The 21,674-nt window shown below is 49.6% G+C and overlaps 2 protein-coding genes across 15 annotated transcripts; both read right to left on the reverse strand.

The window, feature by feature from the left end:
* Nucleotides 1-666: 666 nt before the first annotated feature.
* Nucleotides 667-5,736, reverse strand: LOC309601847 (pyridoxal phosphate homeostasis protein-like). 3 transcript variants are annotated; one of them, XR_014230600.1, is made up of 9 exons: nt 5,589-5,734; nt 5,042-5,149; nt 4,766-4,801; nt 4,095-4,170; nt 3,782-3,916; nt 3,446-3,588; nt 2,702-2,800; nt 1,442-2,368; nt 667-1,207 (listed from the first exon to the last, which is right to left on the reverse strand). XR_014230600.1 is itself a non-coding variant. In XM_082335038.1 (8 exons), the coding sequence occupies exons 1-8, from the start codon at nt 5,682-5,684 to the stop codon at nt 2,231-2,233; spliced, it is 831 nt and encodes a 276-aa protein (XP_082191164.1). In that variant the 5' UTR covers nt 5,685-5,734; the 3' UTR covers nt 667-2,230. The 3 variants fall into 3 exon arrangements, 2 of the variants coding, with proteins under 2 accessions (XP_082191164.1, XP_082191163.1); XM_082335038.1 differs by having other exon boundaries at nt 667-2,368; XM_082335037.1 differs by lacking the exon at nt 667-1,207 and having other exon boundaries at nt 2,274-2,800; nt 5,589-5,736.
* Nucleotides 5,737-6,153: 417 nt separating this feature from the next.
* Nucleotides 6,154-20,431, reverse strand: LOC309601846 (erlin-2). Of its 12 annotated transcripts, none has more exons than XR_014230595.1 (13): nt 20,272-20,431; nt 20,084-20,165; nt 19,633-19,679; nt 19,093-19,154; nt 18,087-18,212; nt 16,039-16,112; nt 15,556-15,614; nt 14,216-14,307; nt 13,781-13,870; nt 11,406-11,485; nt 9,889-10,290; nt 6,999-7,290; nt 6,154-6,225 (listed from the first exon to the last, which is right to left on the reverse strand). XR_014230595.1 is itself a non-coding variant. In XM_082335031.1 (11 exons), exons 4-11 carry the CDS (start codon nt 19,142-19,144, stop codon nt 10,081-10,083), a joined length of 783 nt encoding a protein of 260 aa, XP_082191157.1. In that variant the 5' UTR covers nt 19,145-19,154; nt 19,633-19,679; nt 20,094-20,165; nt 20,272-20,431; the 3' UTR covers nt 7,349-10,080. The 12 variants fall into 12 exon arrangements, 7 of the variants coding, with proteins under 7 accessions (XP_082191157.1, XP_082191156.1, XP_082191159.1 ...); XR_014230596.1 differs by having other exon boundaries at nt 8,672-10,290; XR_014230597.1 differs by lacking the exons at nt 6,154-6,225; nt 6,999-7,290 and adding an exon at nt 7,349-8,859.
* Nucleotides 20,432-21,674: the final 1,243 nt, after the last annotated feature.

Consider the following 21,674-nt stretch of genomic DNA (forward strand, 5'->3'; position numbering starts at 1 on the left):
AGAGCAGGGGGTCCCCGATCAGGCTCAGCAAGCTCAGGGAGATCGCTTTCATCCCTCATGTGCTATGGAGGGCTCTAGCCAACATTGTACAAGTAGCAAACAAACACTGCAGGGACACCAGCAGTCTTTGCACATTTGAATGAAATTCAGCTAGGAGAACGGGCGTCCTGACTTTGTTCTGTAAAATAAACGAAAGGCTTTCAGTGCTGTGAAACTTGCAAACACGAGGATTTGCGGTCAGGGCACGGTGCTGAAATTCTGGGAGGAAAGAGGTGGAAGAGGAAGGGATTCACTTCAACCACCCGATGGAAAATAAAGTTATTTTTGTGACTCATTTTTGATCCCTACCTGTCCGCAAGCAGCCGAGGAGCCGCTGTCCCTCCTCCGGTGGAGCAGGAGCGCTGCCCCGGACCTGGGGAGCAGTGCCACCCAGAGGGCTTCTCCAGAAACAGCTCACGCCATCTGACATCTCGCCCAACCCGGCAATTAGGGGTTTTTTTGCCTCCTTCTGATCAAAGAAAGCTTCACTTTCTTTGCCAGCTCTGTATCAGCTGTCTTTCAAGCCACCCTCCTCCCTCCATCCCGAGACAAGCAAGTCTCGCTCAACAGCAGCTCCAGGTTAGGGAAATAGCTTCAACGACAACTCAGGACATTTATTCACGACGCTGGAACATAAAAATAACATCTTTAATAGCTTTATAGTTGGCACAGATGGTATTAAAATTCACCACTTCTTATTAATAGACTATGAAACAACACATGGTGCAGTGCCGAGGAGGGCAGCTCCGACTGCATGTTGCTTCTAAACCACGGAGCTACGACGGGTTGGTGTTAGAGCTGACTCTTTTCATTTACATTCAGCGTTTACAGTCAGAGAGTCAAACCAACAGCTAGATTTAACCACACGCACACAGAGCAAAGCCTGGGAAGGAGGTTTCTGCTGGCAACCAATGTCTCCTCCTCTTAGCAGCACACAAAAGCCCAAAAATGTAGTTGTAACACAGGTTACGAGAGACTTGCCGCAGCTACCGTTGGCCAAATAGCACGTGACAACGCAGGAGCTTCTGCTCACACCCGAATGGAGCAGTTACTGCAGTGAAAGAGTCGTTTCCCTCTTCCAGGAGAAGCGAAGGCTAGACCAGCACTTAAGATATTAAGACATCGCCTAGAAGCTCTGTCAGGGGCGGCTGGATTTTTTTTCAGGAACCTAGAACACAGTGGAATAATAATACCTTACTTTCTGAAGTACTTTTCCCAAAGGGCGTCTAGCAAAGCTCGCCGCTGCCCTGTGAGACAAGCAAGCGCTGTTTTCCTCACACAGATGTAGAGGGGATGGTGGAGGCACCAAAGGGTTACGTGACTTGCCTTGGAAAGCAACAGCAAGCTGATGGTAGACCAGGGACCTTGCAGAAAAACCCCGTTCTGACCAAAAAGAACTTACAGCATCAAGAACTACGACACAGGGTGAAAATAACTCCCAACACCACTTCACAAGAGGGGAAGGGGAAGGTTGAAAGCATCCCAGAAGGTCTGAGCGGCCGCGGAACCAATGGGAAAAGTCAGCAGCGTCAGCCTGAAAAGGACAGATATAAACTTCAGCCGAAAAGACACTCCCACACCTGCAGTCTGCATCCAAAACATTACGCCACGAACTCAGGCTGGCAACCGTGCTCCTTATCCATCCTTGGGTGCCTGTTATCCTTCCTCCGCTTAAATGGATATCGTCTCTCCGGTGTCGCAGTACGTCTCTATCACAGTTTCTACGTAAGCATCCCTCAGTAGCGATCACGTGCAAAACTTTTATTTGGGGGAACATTTATAGGTCTCTGGCAAGATTATAACTTGATTAATGAAGAATTTAGTCCTCAGTGAAAACATAATCATCGACACTGCTGCAGATACATCTTGCTCATTAGCAACTCCATCCTGACAAATATTTAGTTTGTTCAACCCAGTTATCCAAAAGTCACTGTTCTTAGTGACCCTGAAGGAGCCCAGATACCACAGTCACTTTCAATCACAAATTCTCTTATCATTTGTTGATTATAAAAATTTCCAGTTTCTACGGGTACTCTATAATCACAATAAATGACGAGGCATTTCTGGCCTCTGTTCTGTTATGAGGAATTCCCTCTCACCATCACGATCGGGTGCCGACACGGAGGGAGGTGAGAATGCATAGTGAGGTCTCCCATCATCTGTCCTCTGTCGAGGCCACTTTTTTTTCCATCTAATGACCCTGCGCTGTCAAGGTCTCCGTTTTGCCTTTAGTTTCAGCAGGGGCCTCGCCACTGACTGCTTTGTTGGAATAATCCCGCTCTCCAAAAATAGTGCTTCCAATCCTGACGTTTGTGGATCCAACCTCTATCTACGAAGAGACAGAAAGGAGGAGCTCAGGGCAGGGCGGCCACCCACTCCCGCCAACACAGTCCGTGACCAACCTCGATGCTCGCCATGTCACAGAAGGATGCTTCCCCACATACTCGCCATCCGCAGCTACGGCTAGGGGCTGTTTTGATCCCCAGAACTCTATCCCAGGACCAGGAGAGCTGTTTTTCATGGAACAGCACCATCCGTATCTCCATCCAAGGCCTAAGAGGCCCGTTTGGATGACGCCTGGGCTGGACTTTGGGGTGCCTGCTGCTGGTGCTGGAATGTTTGGTTCCCGAGAGAAGGGGTGGCAGAAGGAAACCAGACTTACTGCGTGCTGGAAGTCTGTGGACATGCCCATGCTCAGCTCCACCTTCTCAATGGGGAGATTCAGCTTTTCGCACACCTCCCGCCGCAAAGATAGCAGCATCTAGAAGGGAGGAGGAAAGAAAAGAGGATCACATGCTTGACAGCCACGCCAGCTCAGTTTCAGGGTTTCACAGATCACGATTGCTGCCTTCCTTTGAAGCCTCCTTCACACAGAACGTGCAATTCCCACACTTCCCACTGAAGCTTGCTCTGCAGCATCGTAACAGCGCCTGGAGATTTCCCATTACAGGCTACGTTACTGACAACACACATACGAACAAGTCTACACATCTCCTGAAGACATCCAATTATCACACCAGGACGACAGACGAGGAACGCAGACCCAGTTCCTCTGCCTGATGCGGCCCTGTGCACACAGCGTGCAAAGGAAGGCCGACCGAAACCTCATCTGAAAGCAGGACCAGAGCATCCAGGAGAAGAACTGCTGCGCAAGGTGCCCTGCCGATATCCTGGCTACGGCTTCAGAGAACCAAATACATATGGGCACCTGGCCTCTGCAGAAATGAGCCTAACACCTGCGTTAATACCAACCCTTCAGAGGACTGTACTACTCTGAACACGGTGTTTCCATTGAGAATCTGCAGCCAGACTTACAGCTTGACTGCGTACTGGTTGGGCTGGGACAGACAGCAGACTGTAACGGGAGCCCAGTCAACAGTTGACGTTTTCTTCCAGAAAATCTTACCTGGAAGTCAGGATTTGGCCCCTTACTAAGGTCATGCCCGATGCTGCCGATCGTCATCAGCCCCACAAATTCCAGGCTCGGACACTTGTTGATGACGTGCTCCACGGCAGCTGTGGTGTCTCCGGGAGGAAGGCCGTGCTTACCTGGCAAAAAGCAGGGAGACTTGTGCCAAGCTCTGCCAGAGACCTCCCGTCCCCGCAGCCAGGCAGAAGCCAACAGATGATCAAGTTTCATCTTAGATAAACATTTTAAGAGCGCAAGCCAACCCATCCCATTCAGGTTGTTTCTATCAAGTCAGCAGGACAAACCTGCATATCATCAGAAAAAGCCACTTACTGTCTTCTCCACTCGTGTTAACTTGCACCATGACCTTCAGCTTCTGAGACAACCCTTTTTTCTGCCATGAGCTGTTGACTCTGTCTGCCAGCTTCACAGAATCCACCGTTTCCAACATGAACAGGTTAGGGACAGCTGGGGAGAAAGCACAGGCTGAGGGCAATTCTGCTGCCACAGAAATTTTTGGACCTACAACTCAGCTCACTCACAGAGACAGGCATTGGCGAGTTAACGTACATGAGGTTGTTATTATTTGAACATTGGAAGACTATTGCCCACAGGGTCACTGCACATAAAATTAAATAGGGTTTACCAATCAACTTGTTGACGTTATTTTTCTGCAGATGACCAATAAAATGCCACTTAATCTCTGGACAAGACGACAGAATCTGAAAGCAGAGAGGAACAGCGAGGTTTGAATGACAATTCCCTCTTCCTCCCCACAGTACTTAAGTCTTAGTTTGCCTGCAAAAAAAATACCAGACACCCAATCTTCTTCTTTTGTTTACCATGAAAGACATATCTCAGGCAGTGCTTGTGGTGTGTACTGAGATGATTGCTTCACAGTCTGGAGAAGAACGGGGCTGCGGCTGCAGAGCATGACACGGTGCATGGGGAAGGCAAAGCTCTTTTGTAACTGAACAGTCATAAAATGATATTTTCCCCAAACTGAGTGTTATCATTTTTTTTTAAACGAGGACTGTGCATCTCCTAGAGCAGAAAGCACAAAGGGTAAAGCACTGTTCAGGAAAATACTTTATGAATAAGGCGTACATATTCACAGAATCCTCTGGAGCCAGCAAGGCAAGGAGGGGGAACAGAGCAGAGGCAAAGAGCTAAGAATAACCTCACCATCTATCTGAAAAGACAAGGATCAAACAGCCTCCATTGCCAAATCCCTAACAAAAACTAGGACTTTTGCTGAACAGCTCTCAGGACACACCTATACAAGGAGAGCGAGCACGTAAGGAACTGCGTACTTACTCTGGAGTCTGATGCCTTTTCTAGCAACTCTTGAACCTAGGAGAATTCAAGACAATCTCTCGTTAAAACCATGCCAGACGTGCCTGCACCGTAAGAACAGTCTCTCTGGAACGGGTGTTCCTGGGACCAACGTGCGCCTCATTAACACAAGGCCAGGGGCCTGATGCTATAACCAAGCCAAGCTCCCCACACGCAGGGCCACACGCACTGGGCTGCTCGGCGCCTGCCTTCGGCGTGGGGGCCCACTCGCAGACCCATGGGGCCCAGCCAACTCACGTAGTTCTCCCCAAAGCTGCGCTGTCCGTGGCTGTAGGCGTCGATCACCATCTCTGCCGGCTTCGTCTTGCTGACGGCCACCAGCCGCGGCTGCACAGCCGGGAGCCCCTGCAGAAGCACCCAAGGGTGAGTGGGACGTGCAGGGGAGGCTCCAACCTGTTCCACGCTCTCCCCAGTGTCCTGCAGCGCCCAGCCAGGCCCCCCAACCCCAGCTCAGATCACCCCACAGCCTGGGGCTGCCATGGGAGGGGGTCAGGGTGACCTCCACGGTGCTGGGGGGCCCGTCCCTCCGTCGGGTGATGGGCCTGGCTCTAGCAGGGGGGGAGGTCGATCTCTAAGGACGATGAGGGGGTCCAGACTCCTTTGCTGGGGGGAACAGACAGCCGCCTCCACGGCGGGCCCGTCCCTGTGGTGCTGGGGGGCTGTCTCCAGGGTGACGGAGGACCTGCCGCCATGGCGAGCGGGCCCACGCCAGCGGGGTAAGGGCTCCCCCCCCCCCCCCCCCCCCCCGAAACCCCGGCCCCCTCCGTGCCCCGGCGCCCCTCACCTGCGGCCTCCGCGCTGCCGCCTGCTGCACCTGCTCGGTGACGGCCCGCAGCGCCGGGCCCAGCCCGTCCCCGGCGGCCATGCCCGCTCTCCACATCCCCGGCCGGCCCCCGCCGCCTTCCGCCACGCACGCGCCCGGCTCCTCCCCCTCCCCGCGGCCAATGGGATCGCTCCGCCGCGCACCGCCGACCAATGGCAGCGGCGGGGCGGGACAGCGGGGCGGGGGCGCCATGTTGGGAAGGTCGGCGGGCGCCATGGCGGGCGGCGCGGAGAGCGGCGCGGAGGCCCGGCCGCAGGGCTGGGGCCCAGCCCGGGGCAGCCCCCGCTCCCCGAGCCGCCTGGGGCCAGCCGCCAGCCTCCACGGGCTCCTGAGGGGCAAGGCTGGGCCGCAGGGCCTGCCTGGGGCTGCCTGCCGCGCGCACACTCCCCTCAGGCCTTCTGTGGCCTTTGGCCAAAACTGGGGACAAATGCAGGCACCCACCCGTGCCGCGGGTAACGGGACTGACTCGCTGTTCCCCTCCCGCCCGGCGCTGCCCAGACCCCCCTACCTGCCCAGACCCCCCTACCTGCGACGGCTGGGGTGGAGGCGCAGGCCTAATGCTGCTCCAAGGGGCGGCCGGGAGAGCTGGGGGTCCCGGCTGCAAGAAACGAGAGCGGTGTCAACACCCCGACATCCCCGCTGCAGGTGAGCGGGGAGAGGAGGCGGCTGCTACCAGCTGCAGCTTTGGAGAGGTCTGGGCGAGAACCTTCCCTCGGCTCCAAGGCAGGCATCCGCAGAAACCCTTGGCCCTCATGACTGGAAAGGAAATCTGGCAGCCAGCGGCCTCGTTTGTTCAGCGGGCAAGTACTGCCCGTCACGACCATACTGCAGAACTAATTTTGACCCACGTACCTTGCATGCTCCAAGAAAAAACACCCCCAAAACAAAAGTCCACAACTCACCCCCAAAAAATTATTTTCCTCCCACCCGCGAGAAGAGCAGTCTTCCTAGGGTGCAAATTTCAATTATTTCAGAAAAAAAAAACCTCATGAACCCAGGGCAGGCGACACCGCTTGTTTCGCAGTCCCGGTTTGAGCTGCGAAGGCCGGGACGGGCGGTGGGGAGCGCTTGGAGCGCGGCCACAAAGCTCCGCAGCCACCCGCGGCAGCCACGCAGCCGGAGAAGCCACGGGGCGCGGGAGGCCCCAGCGCCGCGGACAATGCCAGCCTTTATCGCGGCAAGTCGGATGGAAAGAATGGGAAACTGCCAGCTGGAACCCATTAACTAAAATATTTGCCTTAATGTGCAGAACTTACTCTCCCTCCCCATATTCTGAGCAATGACAGTATTTACACAGCTGTTTTAAAAATACCCAGAAGGTTCCTGCCCTTTGTCTGCTAAAACATGACAATGATTTTCTGCAAACTTTACCAAATCCTAGGTATTTGCCGCTGAAGTCTTGTTATCGTATTTTTCACCAATCCGGTTAGCGCAGTGGGTCTGAAAGACGCTCGCGGCATTCCTCAGCTGAGCCGACACGGACACCTCTGCCCCTCTTCTGCTGGAGCTCTGCTTTCCTCTCTCCTGCTCACTGGAAAGGGAGAACCGGCACCGTGCAGCGGCACAGGCGTGCGTCTGCCAGCATCCCACATCTCCACGCTCTCCCATGGGAGCGGCAGCAGCCTTGATGTTACCCCTGGTAAATCTTCCCCTGCAAATATATCTACGCGTTGTGTTAAAGGTTATCCGTGGGGGAAAAAAAAAAAAAAAAAGACTTGGTATTAAAATTGAAGGCCATTTTATTGTCATAGCAAATACCAAAATAAAAAGGCTTTTTATTCAATACATAAGAAGATCAAAGACTGTACTGGTAAAGCATTACCATCCTCCCGCCAGCAATTCTCAGGTATCAGCAGTACCACAAACCTGTATTTTCTTGGTTATACAGAGTGGTTTTAAAATACAGATCTTCATTTCAAGATTTCAGATTATGGAAATTAGGATAAAACATCAGTTAGAGATAGATGGAATAAAGGTTTACATGTAGTGACAGATCTACTCTGGAAAATGAAGGAAATTATACATATAATGAAGAAACCTGAATGAAAATGCAACGATGGATTTTGGCATGTGAAGACTTGTATGATTTCAATATTGGTTTTGCTTTTTTTACTCTTATTGCAATTTAACTAAATTACAGGAATACTTTAGCAGTAATGTCTTCAATTAAAAAAAATCATTAAGACCTATTTATTCCAAACTATTGTCTTACCGTGAAGTCATACAAAAACATACTTTATGCCACCACTTTGGCTAATTTGGGTCTTTTTCTTAGTGAAAAATACTCATGTAAAAAGTATGTTTTAGTTACTAGCGGAAATCTCTAACGTGAAATGTCAAACAATCCCAAAGGAGATCATCCTCAAAGGTTTAGGTCCTATTACCTCCTTCCTAAGTTTCTGCTATTCCCTGTTCATAATCTTCCTGCAGAGACTTATTTATAAAAGTCAGTGATATCACAGCCTACTTATTGATGCAATTTTTTGACTGCTGTGTTGTCTAATGTAGTGCATAGGTCTGGAGATGGAACTTCCCTTAGCTTGTATTTTCCAACAAACAGAAAGAAGACGCATAGGAGGTGGGACTCTTCTCCAGCAAGAACTGACGCTTATCTTTTATTTTACATTTTAAAGTATCAATAGTGACTCTCCTAACAGGGAAAAGAAAACTGAAGTGAAAATACTGGAACCAGCAGCTGAAATTCATCAGATTTCTATCTTAGTGTGATTGCCTTATTAAAAAGACTAATGCATATTTAAACACTGAAGAGTGAAACCAAGTGTAGTACGTAGCAAGCGTTCGGGGCACAAGATTGTAAATGCAATAGGCTGGTCTCTGACAACTAAGTTAACACATTTGCATCATCTCATACTAGTATGTTGGCCGCAAATTATAACAGCAATTAATAAACAGGCTCTCCTGCCAAGTGGCAGATGGATTAGGGAGAGGGAAAAAAAAAAAAAAAAAATGTTCTCTCCAGGCCTGAACTTTTGTCTTTAACACCCCCTCAAGTTTTGCATGTGTGTAAAACAAAACCCTATTACCTCTTTGCATCTGGCATGTGAAGAATTAATCAGTTTTCCGAAGTGAAAGGTACCTTACATAGCATTGTTCTGAGCGAAAAATTTATCTTTGGACAGCTCGGAGACAAGAGGTTCTTTTCTTTGCCCTGTGACTTTTCAGTATGATGTTGCGTGTCCTTTGCTACTAGTAAATCTTCCTTTCACAAGGTCTATTCAGAAAAAAAAAAAAGCAAACCCAACAGTAACTCGGTTCCAGTCATTTCAGTTTACCTGAACGTCCTCTTTCTAATAAGAGACTGTAAACACTGAAATCCAGTTGGTCTTGCAGAGGCAGACAACGTGCTGTAGCGACTATGGGACTAGTCCTTCAAGCAGTTACTCGCCAGCAAGGCTTTTTGCAAAGTCAGGGTCCCTGAGACAAAAATTCTTTTCTCCCTAGTTTTTCTAACTTTGACGAGTGTGCCGGGTACCACGCTCGCAGTCTGGTTTCACTGAAAATCAACCAGTTACCCACTGGCAGGACACTGCCGCCACCAGCAGGCCCATGCCCCGCACCGAGCAGCGAAACCGCTGGCAAAAGCCTCAAAACACAGATTTCCCCTTCGCCCTCCCCAAATATGACAAATGGAAAACAAAAAACCAGTGTTAAGATGCAGAAAACGAACAGTTTGGGCCACTACCTGCGTGACACATGGTCTAAGGCTTAGATCCCCCCCGTGGTAACTAGGTAACCTGCAGGATTGCAGCTGAACTGGTGTAACTCACTGTGCACGCGGTCTCAGCTGCCCCACCGAGGCAAAACCATCGGCTCAGACCTCAGCAAAAGGTGGTTTTGTGCATTTGCTACACCCTGCACTCAGGACAGACCTGGAGCACAGACACAGGCTGTTAGATCGTCCCAGCGCCCGGCACCACGGGCAGTAACCAGCCCTTTGGACGAGGTGCGGGCCTTCAAACAGACACGCGTAGTGTACAAAAGTCTAGCACCTTTAAAAGGGGTTTGAAATAAAGTACTCGAAATTTCCAACAAGAGAAAAAACCAAAACAACAAGTTGTAGCAGCAATTCCCCTCCCTCCAAAACCTCAACGTTTCTTTACTTCCAACTGCTACAAACCACCTCAATCCAAAATTAAGTACCCATCTAAGCTGGCTGCAGAACAGATAGCCTAGCTAGCCTCTCCCGAGTAACTCGGTCTCTACGTCCAAGAGCAGAGAGAGGTGCATCTAGAGGACATACCTGGAGCTGGTTGCTTAGAAGTTACCAGAAAACGCACCCCGTAAATACCAAAGTCTTTGTGTCTAATTGTCATACAAAAGATTGAAAGGATTAAGTCTGATCCATCTCTTTCAGTACAGCAAAGGGGGAAAACAAAAAGGAACTTCCCAGTTCATGTTTCTTTTGATATAAAACAAATAGAAATCTTTCTTTTCAGTTGACGTTATGAAGTAGTTTTGTGTCCTCACTGGTTCCTGCCCCATCCTCTTCTTGGATCCCTTCTGCCAGTCCCTCTGCAAATTTGGTCTGGCTTCCCGCATAGTCCATGAACATGTTGGGAATATCTTTGCCAAAATATATCTTGCTGTTTGCTGCGATAGCCTTGTATTTCATCAGCTGCAAGTACTCGGGAGTTAACTTCAGCTGCACAAAAAGAAAACAGATCACCAACAGCTCGGATTCAGTCAAAAGCAAATTTCTGCCACGAGTGCACGAGGCATCCACTTTTCCACAACGCTAGCACGCATGCTCATCCTCTCTTCAGCCGAAAAGACGGAGTGCCCAGAAGGCAGCTCTCTTTCAGTACGTCTAAGCAAAGCTCTAAATCCCAGTGACTAAATGGCAAAATGAGAAAGTGATGGAAGCAGCTGGGGAAATGTTCAATCCAAACGTACCAGAGATGGAGATGCTCGAAAGCACATAACTCACTGAAAGCCCTCGCAACGCAAGCTACTGGAAAGAGAAATACAACTGGCTTTTTTCCAGAGAGCAGATTGACGAGTCTGTTTCGGAAAGCAGGGCTCATTCGTTCAGGATAATGACATTATAACAGAGAGGATGGAATAACTGGGACGAAACTTGTGCACAAACATCCCAGACCTCTGGCCATTCTCACTGACCCTTACAAAACAGAAAGTCTTCCTGCTGGGATGTCCTGGGAACTTGCTGTGGCAATAACAAACCTAGCCGTTCGATCCGTATAATTTCTGTTTCCAGGGGTTTTTTTGTTTGGTTTTTTTTTCTTTTGCAGGACCAAGGCTTTGCCAGGCTGCTTAGTTTGGTGTATAAGCTCAGTTCCATTTGTTCTCTACCTGAATGCTTGTTTACTCTAAGGCTGCCTGTCACTCTAGAGATCTCCCTGCTTTGATTGCTTGCCAGCTTGCAGATTGGAACGAATCGACATTTCTGACTACAACGGTGTGAAAGGGCAACACCGAAACCGATACCCTATCTACAGAAGGAGCCGTGGCCCCATTAGCGCCTAGCAGAGCTGTCTCCAGAGATGACCAGATATTTCACGTATCCTGACACAAATTTATCTGTCCGGAGAAGAAAATGAATTTGCAAATAAGGATCTAATTGTTTCAGTCTCAATGATAAGTTTTTCCGAGGGGAGATGGCTTTGTTTTGCTTTTTGACTTAAACAACGCGACACAACAAGCAAACAGTGAAGACAGACTGCTCTTTTGCTGAGCGCTTCTATACGGCCTAATGTAAGGAGCCCTGCTTCAAGGCACAGCGTAAGGAAATCACAATACCTTGTTAGCCTCGGCTACTTTCATAGCAGTGTAGCATTCGGCATCAGCTCTTGCCTTCTCTCTTGCAAGAAATGCAGCATCTGGAAGAAAACACATGCTGTCGTATTCAGATTTTTATTTCCAGCCACGTTAGCACCATTTGCAGCTGGAAACTTCTTAAAGTGGCCAGTACCACATCTAAACTGTATGGGATGCAACAAGGGGAAGAGGGAATAAAATGGGAAACCCAGAAACGGGATCTCAATTTACATCTAAAACGCTGCAGGATGATAGCATTAAATAAGTAAATTGCATCTGCAGCTGAAGACCTCAAAGCATTTTATAAACATAAGGTTTTTATTACTACCCCTGTCACGCGGGCTGAGAATGCTCTTTCTTCTCTAGCCAGCCGCTAACTCTCGTGCTGAAAACGCAGCAACTGTTCCACTGCAAAAGGGGTATTTACCCACGACGTTTGCACAGGACTCCAAGAACAGCACAGCAGACTGCTCCACAGATGAAGCCTGTGACTGCGAAAGCAACTCCCCAGATGGGATTTTGTCTGGGATACTGAGGTTAAGATTCTGGCACGTAGAGGCAGGCGATTTTAACCTTTACAGGCTCTGCCCCTTGGACAGATGTCGGAGAGCTGTTTCTCTGCAATATCAACAATTGCGTAAAGGGTCTAATCCTGCAGGATACTGACATTCCTGACTCCCGGCAAAGACGTTTAAGGACAGAAACGCTTCCCCTTTCTGCATTGCATTCCGTTTTTTCCTTCTGACTTTTTACCTATCCAAATAATAACGATATGATATCAGGCCACTATGTTAAGGCTAAGATGAGCGTCGTCTGGCTGGTTTGATGTCATCTCTTGATATTCCTTCTATGACAGGGAGCCACATGATTGTAATACACACCAGTCTGGCTTTCAGAGTTGCACAGCCGGATAAACCATTTGTTTACCTGTACTAGCAGGGAGTCCTTGGAGCTGCTACACTTAAAAATCATGTAAGCAATCGGATGGTTTGGCCCACGACTTCCTCTGTTTTGGCTAAAAAGAGTGGTCAGAGACACTAGAAAGAACGAGGGAGACAGGAATCCTCTGCCAGCACAAAGTTGAACTGAAGGCCTGACACCCGGTGACACACATTTATAAGAAATAAAAACCATTCTATTTCTGTGAAGAGCTTCTTAATGAGAAGCTGCTGATCTGTAAAACTCTTAATTGGCTCCTCGGTGGCCTTCTGCAAAGCTTGACAGGGCCTATAATGAATGCAATTGAAAAATAAGGCCTTGCCACTCTGAGCTGGAAATGCAGACCCCTTTTCATGTCCTGGAATTTCCTTGACAAAGCATTGTATCGGATGGGTGGGGGGACATCTTCTTAACTTAACAGTACAACCTCCTAGAAAGATCACCTTGAGAAAGGGAGTTTGAAGAAGCACAGTCTGCAAAGAAGCATTCCTATTCCTGCCTCTGGTCAATCCTAGTTCCTAAAAGTAGTTAGCTGCAAAGCTAAAGGAGGATAAAAAAGCAAAAATGCAAACTAACCAGAGATATTACAGATTTATTGGTTAAAGCAAAATACTACATTTTCAAAAGAAAAAGCTCCCCTCCCCTTCTCTCAACCTTTAAGAGCTGGAAGCTACATAAGAGGTCCCTGCTGTTGCAGAGTGTGCAACAGCCAGACTTTGCTTTCTAAATATTTCACGCTACACAAAAAACTAAAGCTAAATTTGCATACCTCTTCTTCCCTCCAAGAAAGAGAGAGGTTCTAGAACAATCCTAAGCAAGAAAAGGATAGAAAGCTGCCACAGCCCTACCCTAGTGCAGATAATCAAGAGACATGGCTGCCCCCACAAGACTGCACAGTAATATTTTAGGATGCTTCCACTTCTCTGTAAGAGCCTGCAGCCATTATCCAAAACCCGGCATGACTTCTTTTAGGAGGACACCAGCCTGCCGTTCCCTTTCTCCGTACTTGTGACAACTATACCTCCTGCCCTTACGTTATATGAAGGATCACCTAAGAATCTGGAGTCAAGCTTCACTAACTTTGTCATTGCCCAAGTATCCTGAACGCCTTCTACTATCCTGACTGATCTGCTCCCCTGAAAACTCCGATGCAAAATACGCTGCGAAAACGTCTGCAGAATCTGAGTATTCAGACCCATTTATTCAGAACTGCAATGCAATACATAAGGTACCACATACGTGGGCTAAAATGAAAGACTTCAGACCAGTAACTTCACCCCTGTGAATGTCAGCTTGGATTGAAGAACATAGTCAATACACGCACTTCAAGAACTACTGAACTCCACGGTGAACTGCTTCGGGATCTTTAGATAAAATTCCCCATGGAACATTTACTTCTTGGAAAGCTCACCACTCACCTTCAATCTCCGAAATTCGTTTCTCCGTTTCTTTTTCCATCACTTTCTGTCCGTAAGTTATTTCGGCAACTTGTGCGATTTTTTCCGCCTCTGAAATGAAAAAGAACGCATCCGCATTGTCGTCACGCAGTCTTCCTAATGCCAGAAGCAACTTCACCCGTGGAAGTCCTCACCACCCCCTTTTGGTGGAAATAAATTGAGGGAGGAATTTTCAGCCCTCAGAAGCCATCAGTCTCCGTTTGTGGGCAAAGCTGGAACCCACCTGAGAAACGCTTGAGTTTCTCTGGAAGACTTTCAGATCAGCAGCAAAGAGATGCAGCAGAAAGATCACCCAAAAGCGAACCCGGTGCATCCCTCCCGGTGTCTGGGTTCTGTTTGCTGCCTACCCCACCACACCCCGCTACGGTTACTGCCTTCGAGCAAAGATATACAGACCGATGAGGGCTTTCTTCCTCTCCGTCTCTGCTTCCTTCTCCACCACCTTCTGCTTCTGTGCCGCAATCAGCAGCTTTGTCTTCTCACTCTCCCTAGCGAGCCAGAAGAAGCCAGTTACAAAACGTGAGCTTACTGAAGCGGTGGGGCCTACCACATCTCCAGGATGAGCTGTTGGCACGTCTTTAGGGCAGGCAGCAATCAGGAAAGTGAGGGCATGTACAGAGCTTTTTTCCTAAATCAAAGCATCTTTTCCTCCCCTCCATAGCAGGAAGACTTTTCAGCCAAGTCAGTGGGAAACACTCCCTGCGGGCTGCCGTAACGCCTTCTACAAGAGGCAGGTCACAGACCATACACATCTCTAAGTTTTCTGGGCTACTGTTAATGAGGAAATTATTTAAACAAAGAAAGAAATTAAAATCCTGTCAACGTCTTGCCCTCACAGACAGTTATTCTCCTTCGTTTGGAAGTATATAGCTTTGAAATCGCCCTTCATTCAATCAAATGGCTCTGTGCATTTTACCTGCTAAAGCCTTTTCCATCTTACTGTTTTGTACACACACTAAGAAGTTTTAGAAGTGTGTATATAAATAAAATACTCTGCTCCTGCTCCCAATCAGGAAAGAGAGATTAGGGCCAAGAACAAGTCTCTCTCAACACATATCCTGCTGTATTTATGGCAACAGATAACAGGCTAATCGGGATTCTACCTATCACGACCATACCGTACATGACTTACCACGATACCAAAAGCTCATATGAAATGCTAGAGAAGCAAGATGGACGGGAGGGATCTTATTCTGGCCTACACAGGCTCTGCTGGCAGAGCGCTCAGAGAATGTAAGCATTTCTGAATGATCGAGTGCAAGAGAAGGCAGCTGGCTCAGAGCATTGAAAAGGGATCAGTATGTCAAGTGCTATTAAAGAAAGTTATTTCAAAGCTTTGCAAGTCTTCAGCCTGTTGAATCAACAGTTTCTCCATCCTAGTCAAACAACAGGATTAGTGGTGGAATCTATCCACCTGCCACTCACTCACACGCTCTGGGAGGCCTCTTTAAAATAGGGCCAGCGTCAAGAGGAAGGAGCCCCTGGGCAAATAATTTCTGCGCTCAAGTGTTCAAAATGGAGAAATACCTTCTAACTCCGCAGTCACCTGCCAGCCACTCACAGTGACAGACACGTGCTCATCTGGTGCAGCCTCACCAGACCCTTTCTGAACGGCAGCACGAGGCTGAGAGCAGGCCTGGCAGAGGGCACTCCGATCACTGCATGCTGTGAAAACACATTAATCTGGATGACCGATTCTTTTTGGTAACACAAAGGTGGGAGTCTCAGGCACTTACATGAGCTCATAATTCCTCCGGATTGTTTCGGGGATGTTTGGCTTTGTTACTCGAACTGCCTGGAAAGAGAAACCGAAGAAAACATAGGCAAGCGGCCAACAAGCAAAAGCCAAATGGTCCCCGAGGCTGCAGAAGAAGGGGGAGCTAACGCTTAGGGCATGCTCTGCCACGCAAAGCTTTCGCGTCCTGCAGCAATTGTGACCAGGTCCAAACTCCACAGAGCAAACATAGGACTGAACCATCTCCTGACGTGACAGGAGATTATAACCTGGCTAAAGCAGTACCCAGAAGAACACCAAAAGAAACCCAACACATCAAAGCTAAGAGGGGACAGAAAGGATACTGTTCTCATTCCTCCAGTTAAACAAAGTCTGTATTATAAAGCAATTTTCTAAAAAAGTTCCACAGCTTCCTATTTCCTTTTAGCCCTTACCCCTCCTTATGATCTGCACCTTAGACATCTCAAAGTGGAATCCTGATTACCTGTATAATTAATCCGGGGGCCATTGTCGTTAGGTCTTGCTGCAGGGCCAGTTTAAGGTTTTCATCAATCTGATCTGATTGGGGGGGAAAAAGAAAGGTAACTAAAAACCCCGCAAGGCAGCTTGCTGTCAACACGTACAGAATTAGCTGGAACGGCTCAGATTTCTTATTCCTGGAAAGTAAATACAAATATAAGTTTGATGTAGAAGTGCTGGGCTGAGAAAAACCATCCCCGACCCCAAGGCAGGTTCCCATCTCTCTCAGCACGTCAAGCAGCGTTGACCAGCGGCAAACGCTTGGGACAGACTACAGGAACATGGCAGAGCTTAAAACGAAACTCTTCCCAGTTTCCCACAACCTGCAGTTTGGAATCTTTCCGAGCCAGAAGTAGCATCTTTACAACAAAGAATCTGTGCCCTAACGCACTTCTCCATTGATATCTTCCCAAGTGCATCCTGAAGTAACGTGGTCCAGCTAAATCGTGACTGATTAGGAACTGCATCTGTGCCAGCAGGAGACGAAGAAAATGGAAAGGCAGAAATGTGAAATGGCTGCATTAGTTATTTTAATAGGCTGCCAAAAAAAAAAAAAAAATCCATCGGTAACGTCTGTTTGGCTCAACGGGTAACAGTTAACTCCAGCGTAGCTAAGAAATTTCAAAAGGAAATACAAACCAAAACCCTGCTTCAATGAAAAGCTCTAAGGATAGCGGTGTTTCCAGTTGGGGCCTGCCGAGAAGTGCAAAGGGAACATAAAAATGTAATGGCCTTGAAAGCGATCACATCGCACTCCTTGATTATTTGCTTTGGTCCCAGTTTAGCTCTCTGGAACTCACGCTCATAACGAAGTTCAGCCAGGAGTTTCGGAAACAGCTGTTATCAGTTTCCTGCACCTGCTCGCAGCTGCGGGGGCAGAGGATGACGTACGTCTGCTCGAAACGGGCTGCGCCCCATTTCAGAACTCCTGAGCCAGAAAGCGCGCAGCTCAAACAAAGAGCTACACGGGAGTTCATACAAGTTCCTTCTGTGCAAATCAGTGGCTTTGAGTCCATTTCAAGCAGTTGTTGTCAGCGGCTGCCGACATCTGGAGGCTCCATCGGCAAACAACCAGTACACCCGCCAGCAGTCCCATAAAGGAACTGGAGGGGAACCGAGCCCCAGTTCTGCATTTTGTGCAGAGGCCTGTCAGAAAGTGGAAAGCCAGACTTCTTGAAAAGCCCAGTTTGAACAGAGAACAGGAGTTTGCAAACACCCTGTGTTCTTTCAGGCACAAATTCTGTCCATTTGGGGTCCAAAACCACTTACAGCAACGCTTTGCCCGCAGTCAGCACTGCTGTAGTGCTGAAACGCTGGCAGGGATTTCTTGTCAGTCCAAAGCCATAAACAAAACACTCAGCACTGGCAGTGACTGGTTTATTTCTACCAAGAAACCACAACTTTTCTTCAGACAGTCTCTTGCAATGCCTTCTCCCAGCATCTGGGCTGCCTGATTTCCCAGCGGCCTGAAGCGAGGGAGGGAAGGTCAGCAGGCCCTTGCCAAGCATTCCTGTTTTCCAGCGCTCACTCGCAGCGCCCGGGCATTGCAGCAATGTGCGTGACACAAAGCTAATCAAACACACAGGCCGGGGGGTGCTTGCTCACACTTTTTGTAACAGCAAAGAGCAGAAGACCGGCTTTTCCATCTGAACTAGCAAACCCTGCAACGATTCAACCAGTCACATTTGCTAAACACACAAAGAACGCTGCAGAATTACAGCTCCCTTCTTCCCTAAAGGCCTCCGCTCCTACTGGCAGGTTTGGGTTTGGATTATTTTTGTTGCAACATACTGAAGCACTCAGCACCAAAAGACAACAAGGAGTAAATGACGGTAGCTGGTTAACAATCCTGATTCCAAACAGGATTAAAAACTGGATTCCACACTGGATTAATAGGTAAAAAGCCCATCAGTGGGGAGTAGTGACTTCTGCACCAACCGACCACGCAAAGAGCCATCAGAAACATCACTCAAGGAGCCATCAACCCAACAGCAAAAGGTCAGAGCAGCTCACCGAACAGCTCAATGTAGACCTCCTGCAGCGTGTGGACACTGCAGAACTGGTTCAGCTCGTGGTGAATCTTGTTGAAGATGAGAGCTTTGTCATAGTCAGCGGTGTAGTTCTTCACTATGTCGTATACTACAAAAGAAGAAACTGGTGTTAACAGCCGGGCTGTCTCGGCTTGGGCTGAGCACTCACGGTGAAAACCTTACGGCTCAGCCACAGCAGCAAGGGACGCGGCGCCAATCTGAAATGAGGAATCCACCCACAAGAGAAGCCTGCACCACAAATGCTTTGTTCAGGGGAGTTTTACTTATTGCTAATCTTTTCTAACACCCTAACCAATATTCTGTTGCATGCTTTGTAAAGAGAAGGCCATCTAACTCATAACAGCCCTCTCTACACTATTGACAAACACACATAGCTTGTGTCCGAGCTGCAGAATACAGAGACCGTGTGGCCTGTGCACGAGGGAAGGGCATCCTGCAGCTGGCATAAAACAGAGGTCTCGAAGCAGGCCGCCGATGAGCCAGGCAGTTATGCCTCTTGTAACCAAGAGAATGTTAAAAATCAAAGAATTTTGAAAAAGGGCTGCACAGGTCATTCTCCTTGGGCCTCAGAGCCAGCCTTCTGCTCACAGACACCTTGTCTCCCCTACCTCTTGCACACGTCATTAGTCAAATCAGAAGTTCTTCACTGAAGCATAAAGCCTAGTAGAGCCACAATAATACAAATAATAAAAGCAATGGATGGTATTCAGGTATTAGTGAAGCAACTACCAGCACAGAACAAGTACGTGCAAGAAATAATAAACACACAAAATGTCTGGGAGATCTGGTTTAAAGTTTCTGCCCAGGAAGTACGGGGCTTTACAAGGTACACAGGGGAATATCCAGGGTACACCCCAGCTCTAAATCAAAGCGCAACCACCCACAGCCTCTTCACCTCATCTCAAACTAGCAGGAGCACGAACAACACCGGATTGCGGGATTTGCTGGGTCACAGGGGAAGAACTCACCTGCGCTCTGGATGAGGAAATTCACCACCTCAATTCTGTCAAAATAAATCATCACTCCTCCACTGCAAAAGAAAGAAAAAGGGAAAAAAAAAAATTAATTTTGCTGGAGGCCAAGTGCTCTGCCTGTGCAGCCGGGCAGCTTCTGAGGGGAGGACACTCCCCTCTAGCGGGCTGAGCACGGCATCCACCGTGCAGCACCGCTGCGGCGCTCCGGCAAAGCCCCAGCGCCCCACTCCTTGCGCCAGGCTCCTGGTTTCAATTACACCTGTCTCCAGAAATTGGATCGTGAAATGCAGGCCCAGGCTTGGAAAACTCAGGGCAGACACTGAGGATGAGCCCAGCCGGGCTCGTCAGCTCGGGCGATGCGTTACAGAGCCTTTCGCTGATGTCAGTTGCGGTGGTGGTGAGAAAACCAGTCCATGAAAACAAACCTACATGTTTTAAAGTGTGCTGGAGCAAGCAGTGGGGGAAAAAGGGAAAGGATTGAAAGGTTTCTAGCAAAAAGGAAGGACCGCGGGGGGTAGCAGCTGAACGTCTCACCTGGTACCACAAGGAACGTTTTTCACCTCATCTGTCTGCAGCGTGGTCTGAAGAGAGGTTTAAGAAAAGAGGCTTAAGAGACAGGCTTTTCCCCGCACAAATCCTGCTTGTTTATAAGCATATAAAACAGCTGCAGGTTTCTGCCCACGTCTCCCCCTTGCACCCCTCGGGGGAACGGCTAAAAGCAAGGGCCCAACCTGCCTCACCCGGCCTCTCACACCGAGCTCAGCGGGACAGCCCCGAGAGCCGCTTCTCCCCCGGTACCGGCCACAAGCCCCCCCCGCCAGCCGCCGCCACCACGACCCAGCCCCGGCGTTTACCACAGCGGCTCTGAAGCCGCCACCCCGCGCCCCCGCAGAGCCGGGGGCGGCAGGAGACCCGCGGAGCCCGACCCAACCCCCGCGGCAAGGCCCCGTTCCCGGCGGGCGGGAGGGCAGCGGCCCAGCAGCACCTGCACTGACTTGTAGGACGTGATGAAGGGCAGCATGAGGTGGAAGCCGGGCCCGCTGGTGGAGGTCAGCAACGCCCCGCCGCTGCGGAAGGAAGGAAGGAAGGAAACAGGGCCGTGAGAGGCGGCCTGCCCAGGGCCCGGCCCGGCCCGCCCGGGCGAGCGGGGGGAGGCCGCGGGGCCCGCCTCACCGGTAGTACACGCCGATGTGCCCCTCCTCGATCTTGTGGATGGCCGAGAGGAAGGCGGCGGCGAGGAAGCTGAGGGAGAGCGCCGCGATGGCGCCCAGCTGGGCCATGCCCGGCGCTCGGCGGCGGCAGCGGCGGCTTTCCCGGGCGGCGCGGTCGCCCTGACGTCATCACAGCGCGACCGCGCCTTCCGCCGCGGCGGCGCCCCGCCAGGGGGCGGTGGAGGCGCGGGAACCTCGGGGCCGCGGGTTCGAGACCCGCCCTCGCCAGCGCCCCTCGCCCCGCAGGGCCGGGCTGGGGGCTCCGCACCCCCGCACTCCCGGGTCCCCGCTCCGAGGACGGGGGAGAGCGGGAGGGCGGCGTGGCGGGGCGCTCCGCCCGGCCCCGCGGGGGCCTTGCCCCCAGGGAGGCACCCACGGCAGGTTCTCCCCTGCGCTGACCTCTGGCTCGCGCGTGGCGGCCATCACTGGCCCCCCATGGGCTCCGACGTGGCCCCGCTCCCCTGGCCCCCACTCGCCACGACCGAGCCCCCCGCTCCCCGTCTGGGCCTTGTTCGGGCAGGCGGAGGGGCGATAAGGGGAAAAGCGACAGGCCGGGCGGAAACACATTAAATCTTCCACCTTTATAATTGTTGAAGGGGACTTAAAAAACATGGGAGAGATGTATAAAATGTCAATAAAGGAGAATAATTTGATCTTTACACTTGATAGATCTCCGAGGGTTATATATAACAAACCTGTCAGGAGGATTCAGCGCCGTTTAGAAATAAGGAATGAAATATCCGCGATATTTGTCAATCCAAATTTTACAGCTCTTAAATAAGCGCAAAAGGGTGCCAGAGATGAAATACACCCTGTATTAGGTTTTTTTTTTTTAAAACGCTTGCCCAGATTTAAGGCCCTGATAAAATGTATTAAATCTTTAAAGGTTTTAATGAATCCAGTATGTGTTTCATAAATCAAGAACCTCTGCTCAGCCCCCTCTCAGTTTAATAAGGGTAAACTAGGAAATTGCTCTGAGCTGAAGCAAAATACATTCATATAATATTGAAAAGTAATAGATTTTTAAATGTGGGGTGTTCTGGCTCGCAGGCGAGGTTTTGCTTCATAACATCGGCGCTATATCATTACCCTGAATGGGAAACCATCTGCGGCCACGTGTTTAACAGCATCAAGATGTGAACTAGCACAAAGGTAAATATTATTTGTAATAATCCTGAAAAAAAGAAAAAAAAAAAAAGGCAAAAAAAATTCGTTACTTCTGGACCCGGAGCCAGGAACATTCGGTGGTGTCTGTGCCGCGGCTCTCTGGTTTTTAACAGCACGGGCTTTTTTATATGAACAAATGGTTTATTACACTCACTTCTCTCCGGCACTTGAAAACTTTTTCATCCCTGCCCCGTGCCT

The sequence above is a fragment of the Platalea leucorodia genome (assembly GCF_965183815.1).
Source record: "Platalea leucorodia genome assembly, chromosome: W".
Classification (NCBI taxonomy): Eukaryota; Metazoa; Chordata; class Aves; order Pelecaniformes; family Threskiornithidae; genus Platalea; species Platalea leucorodia.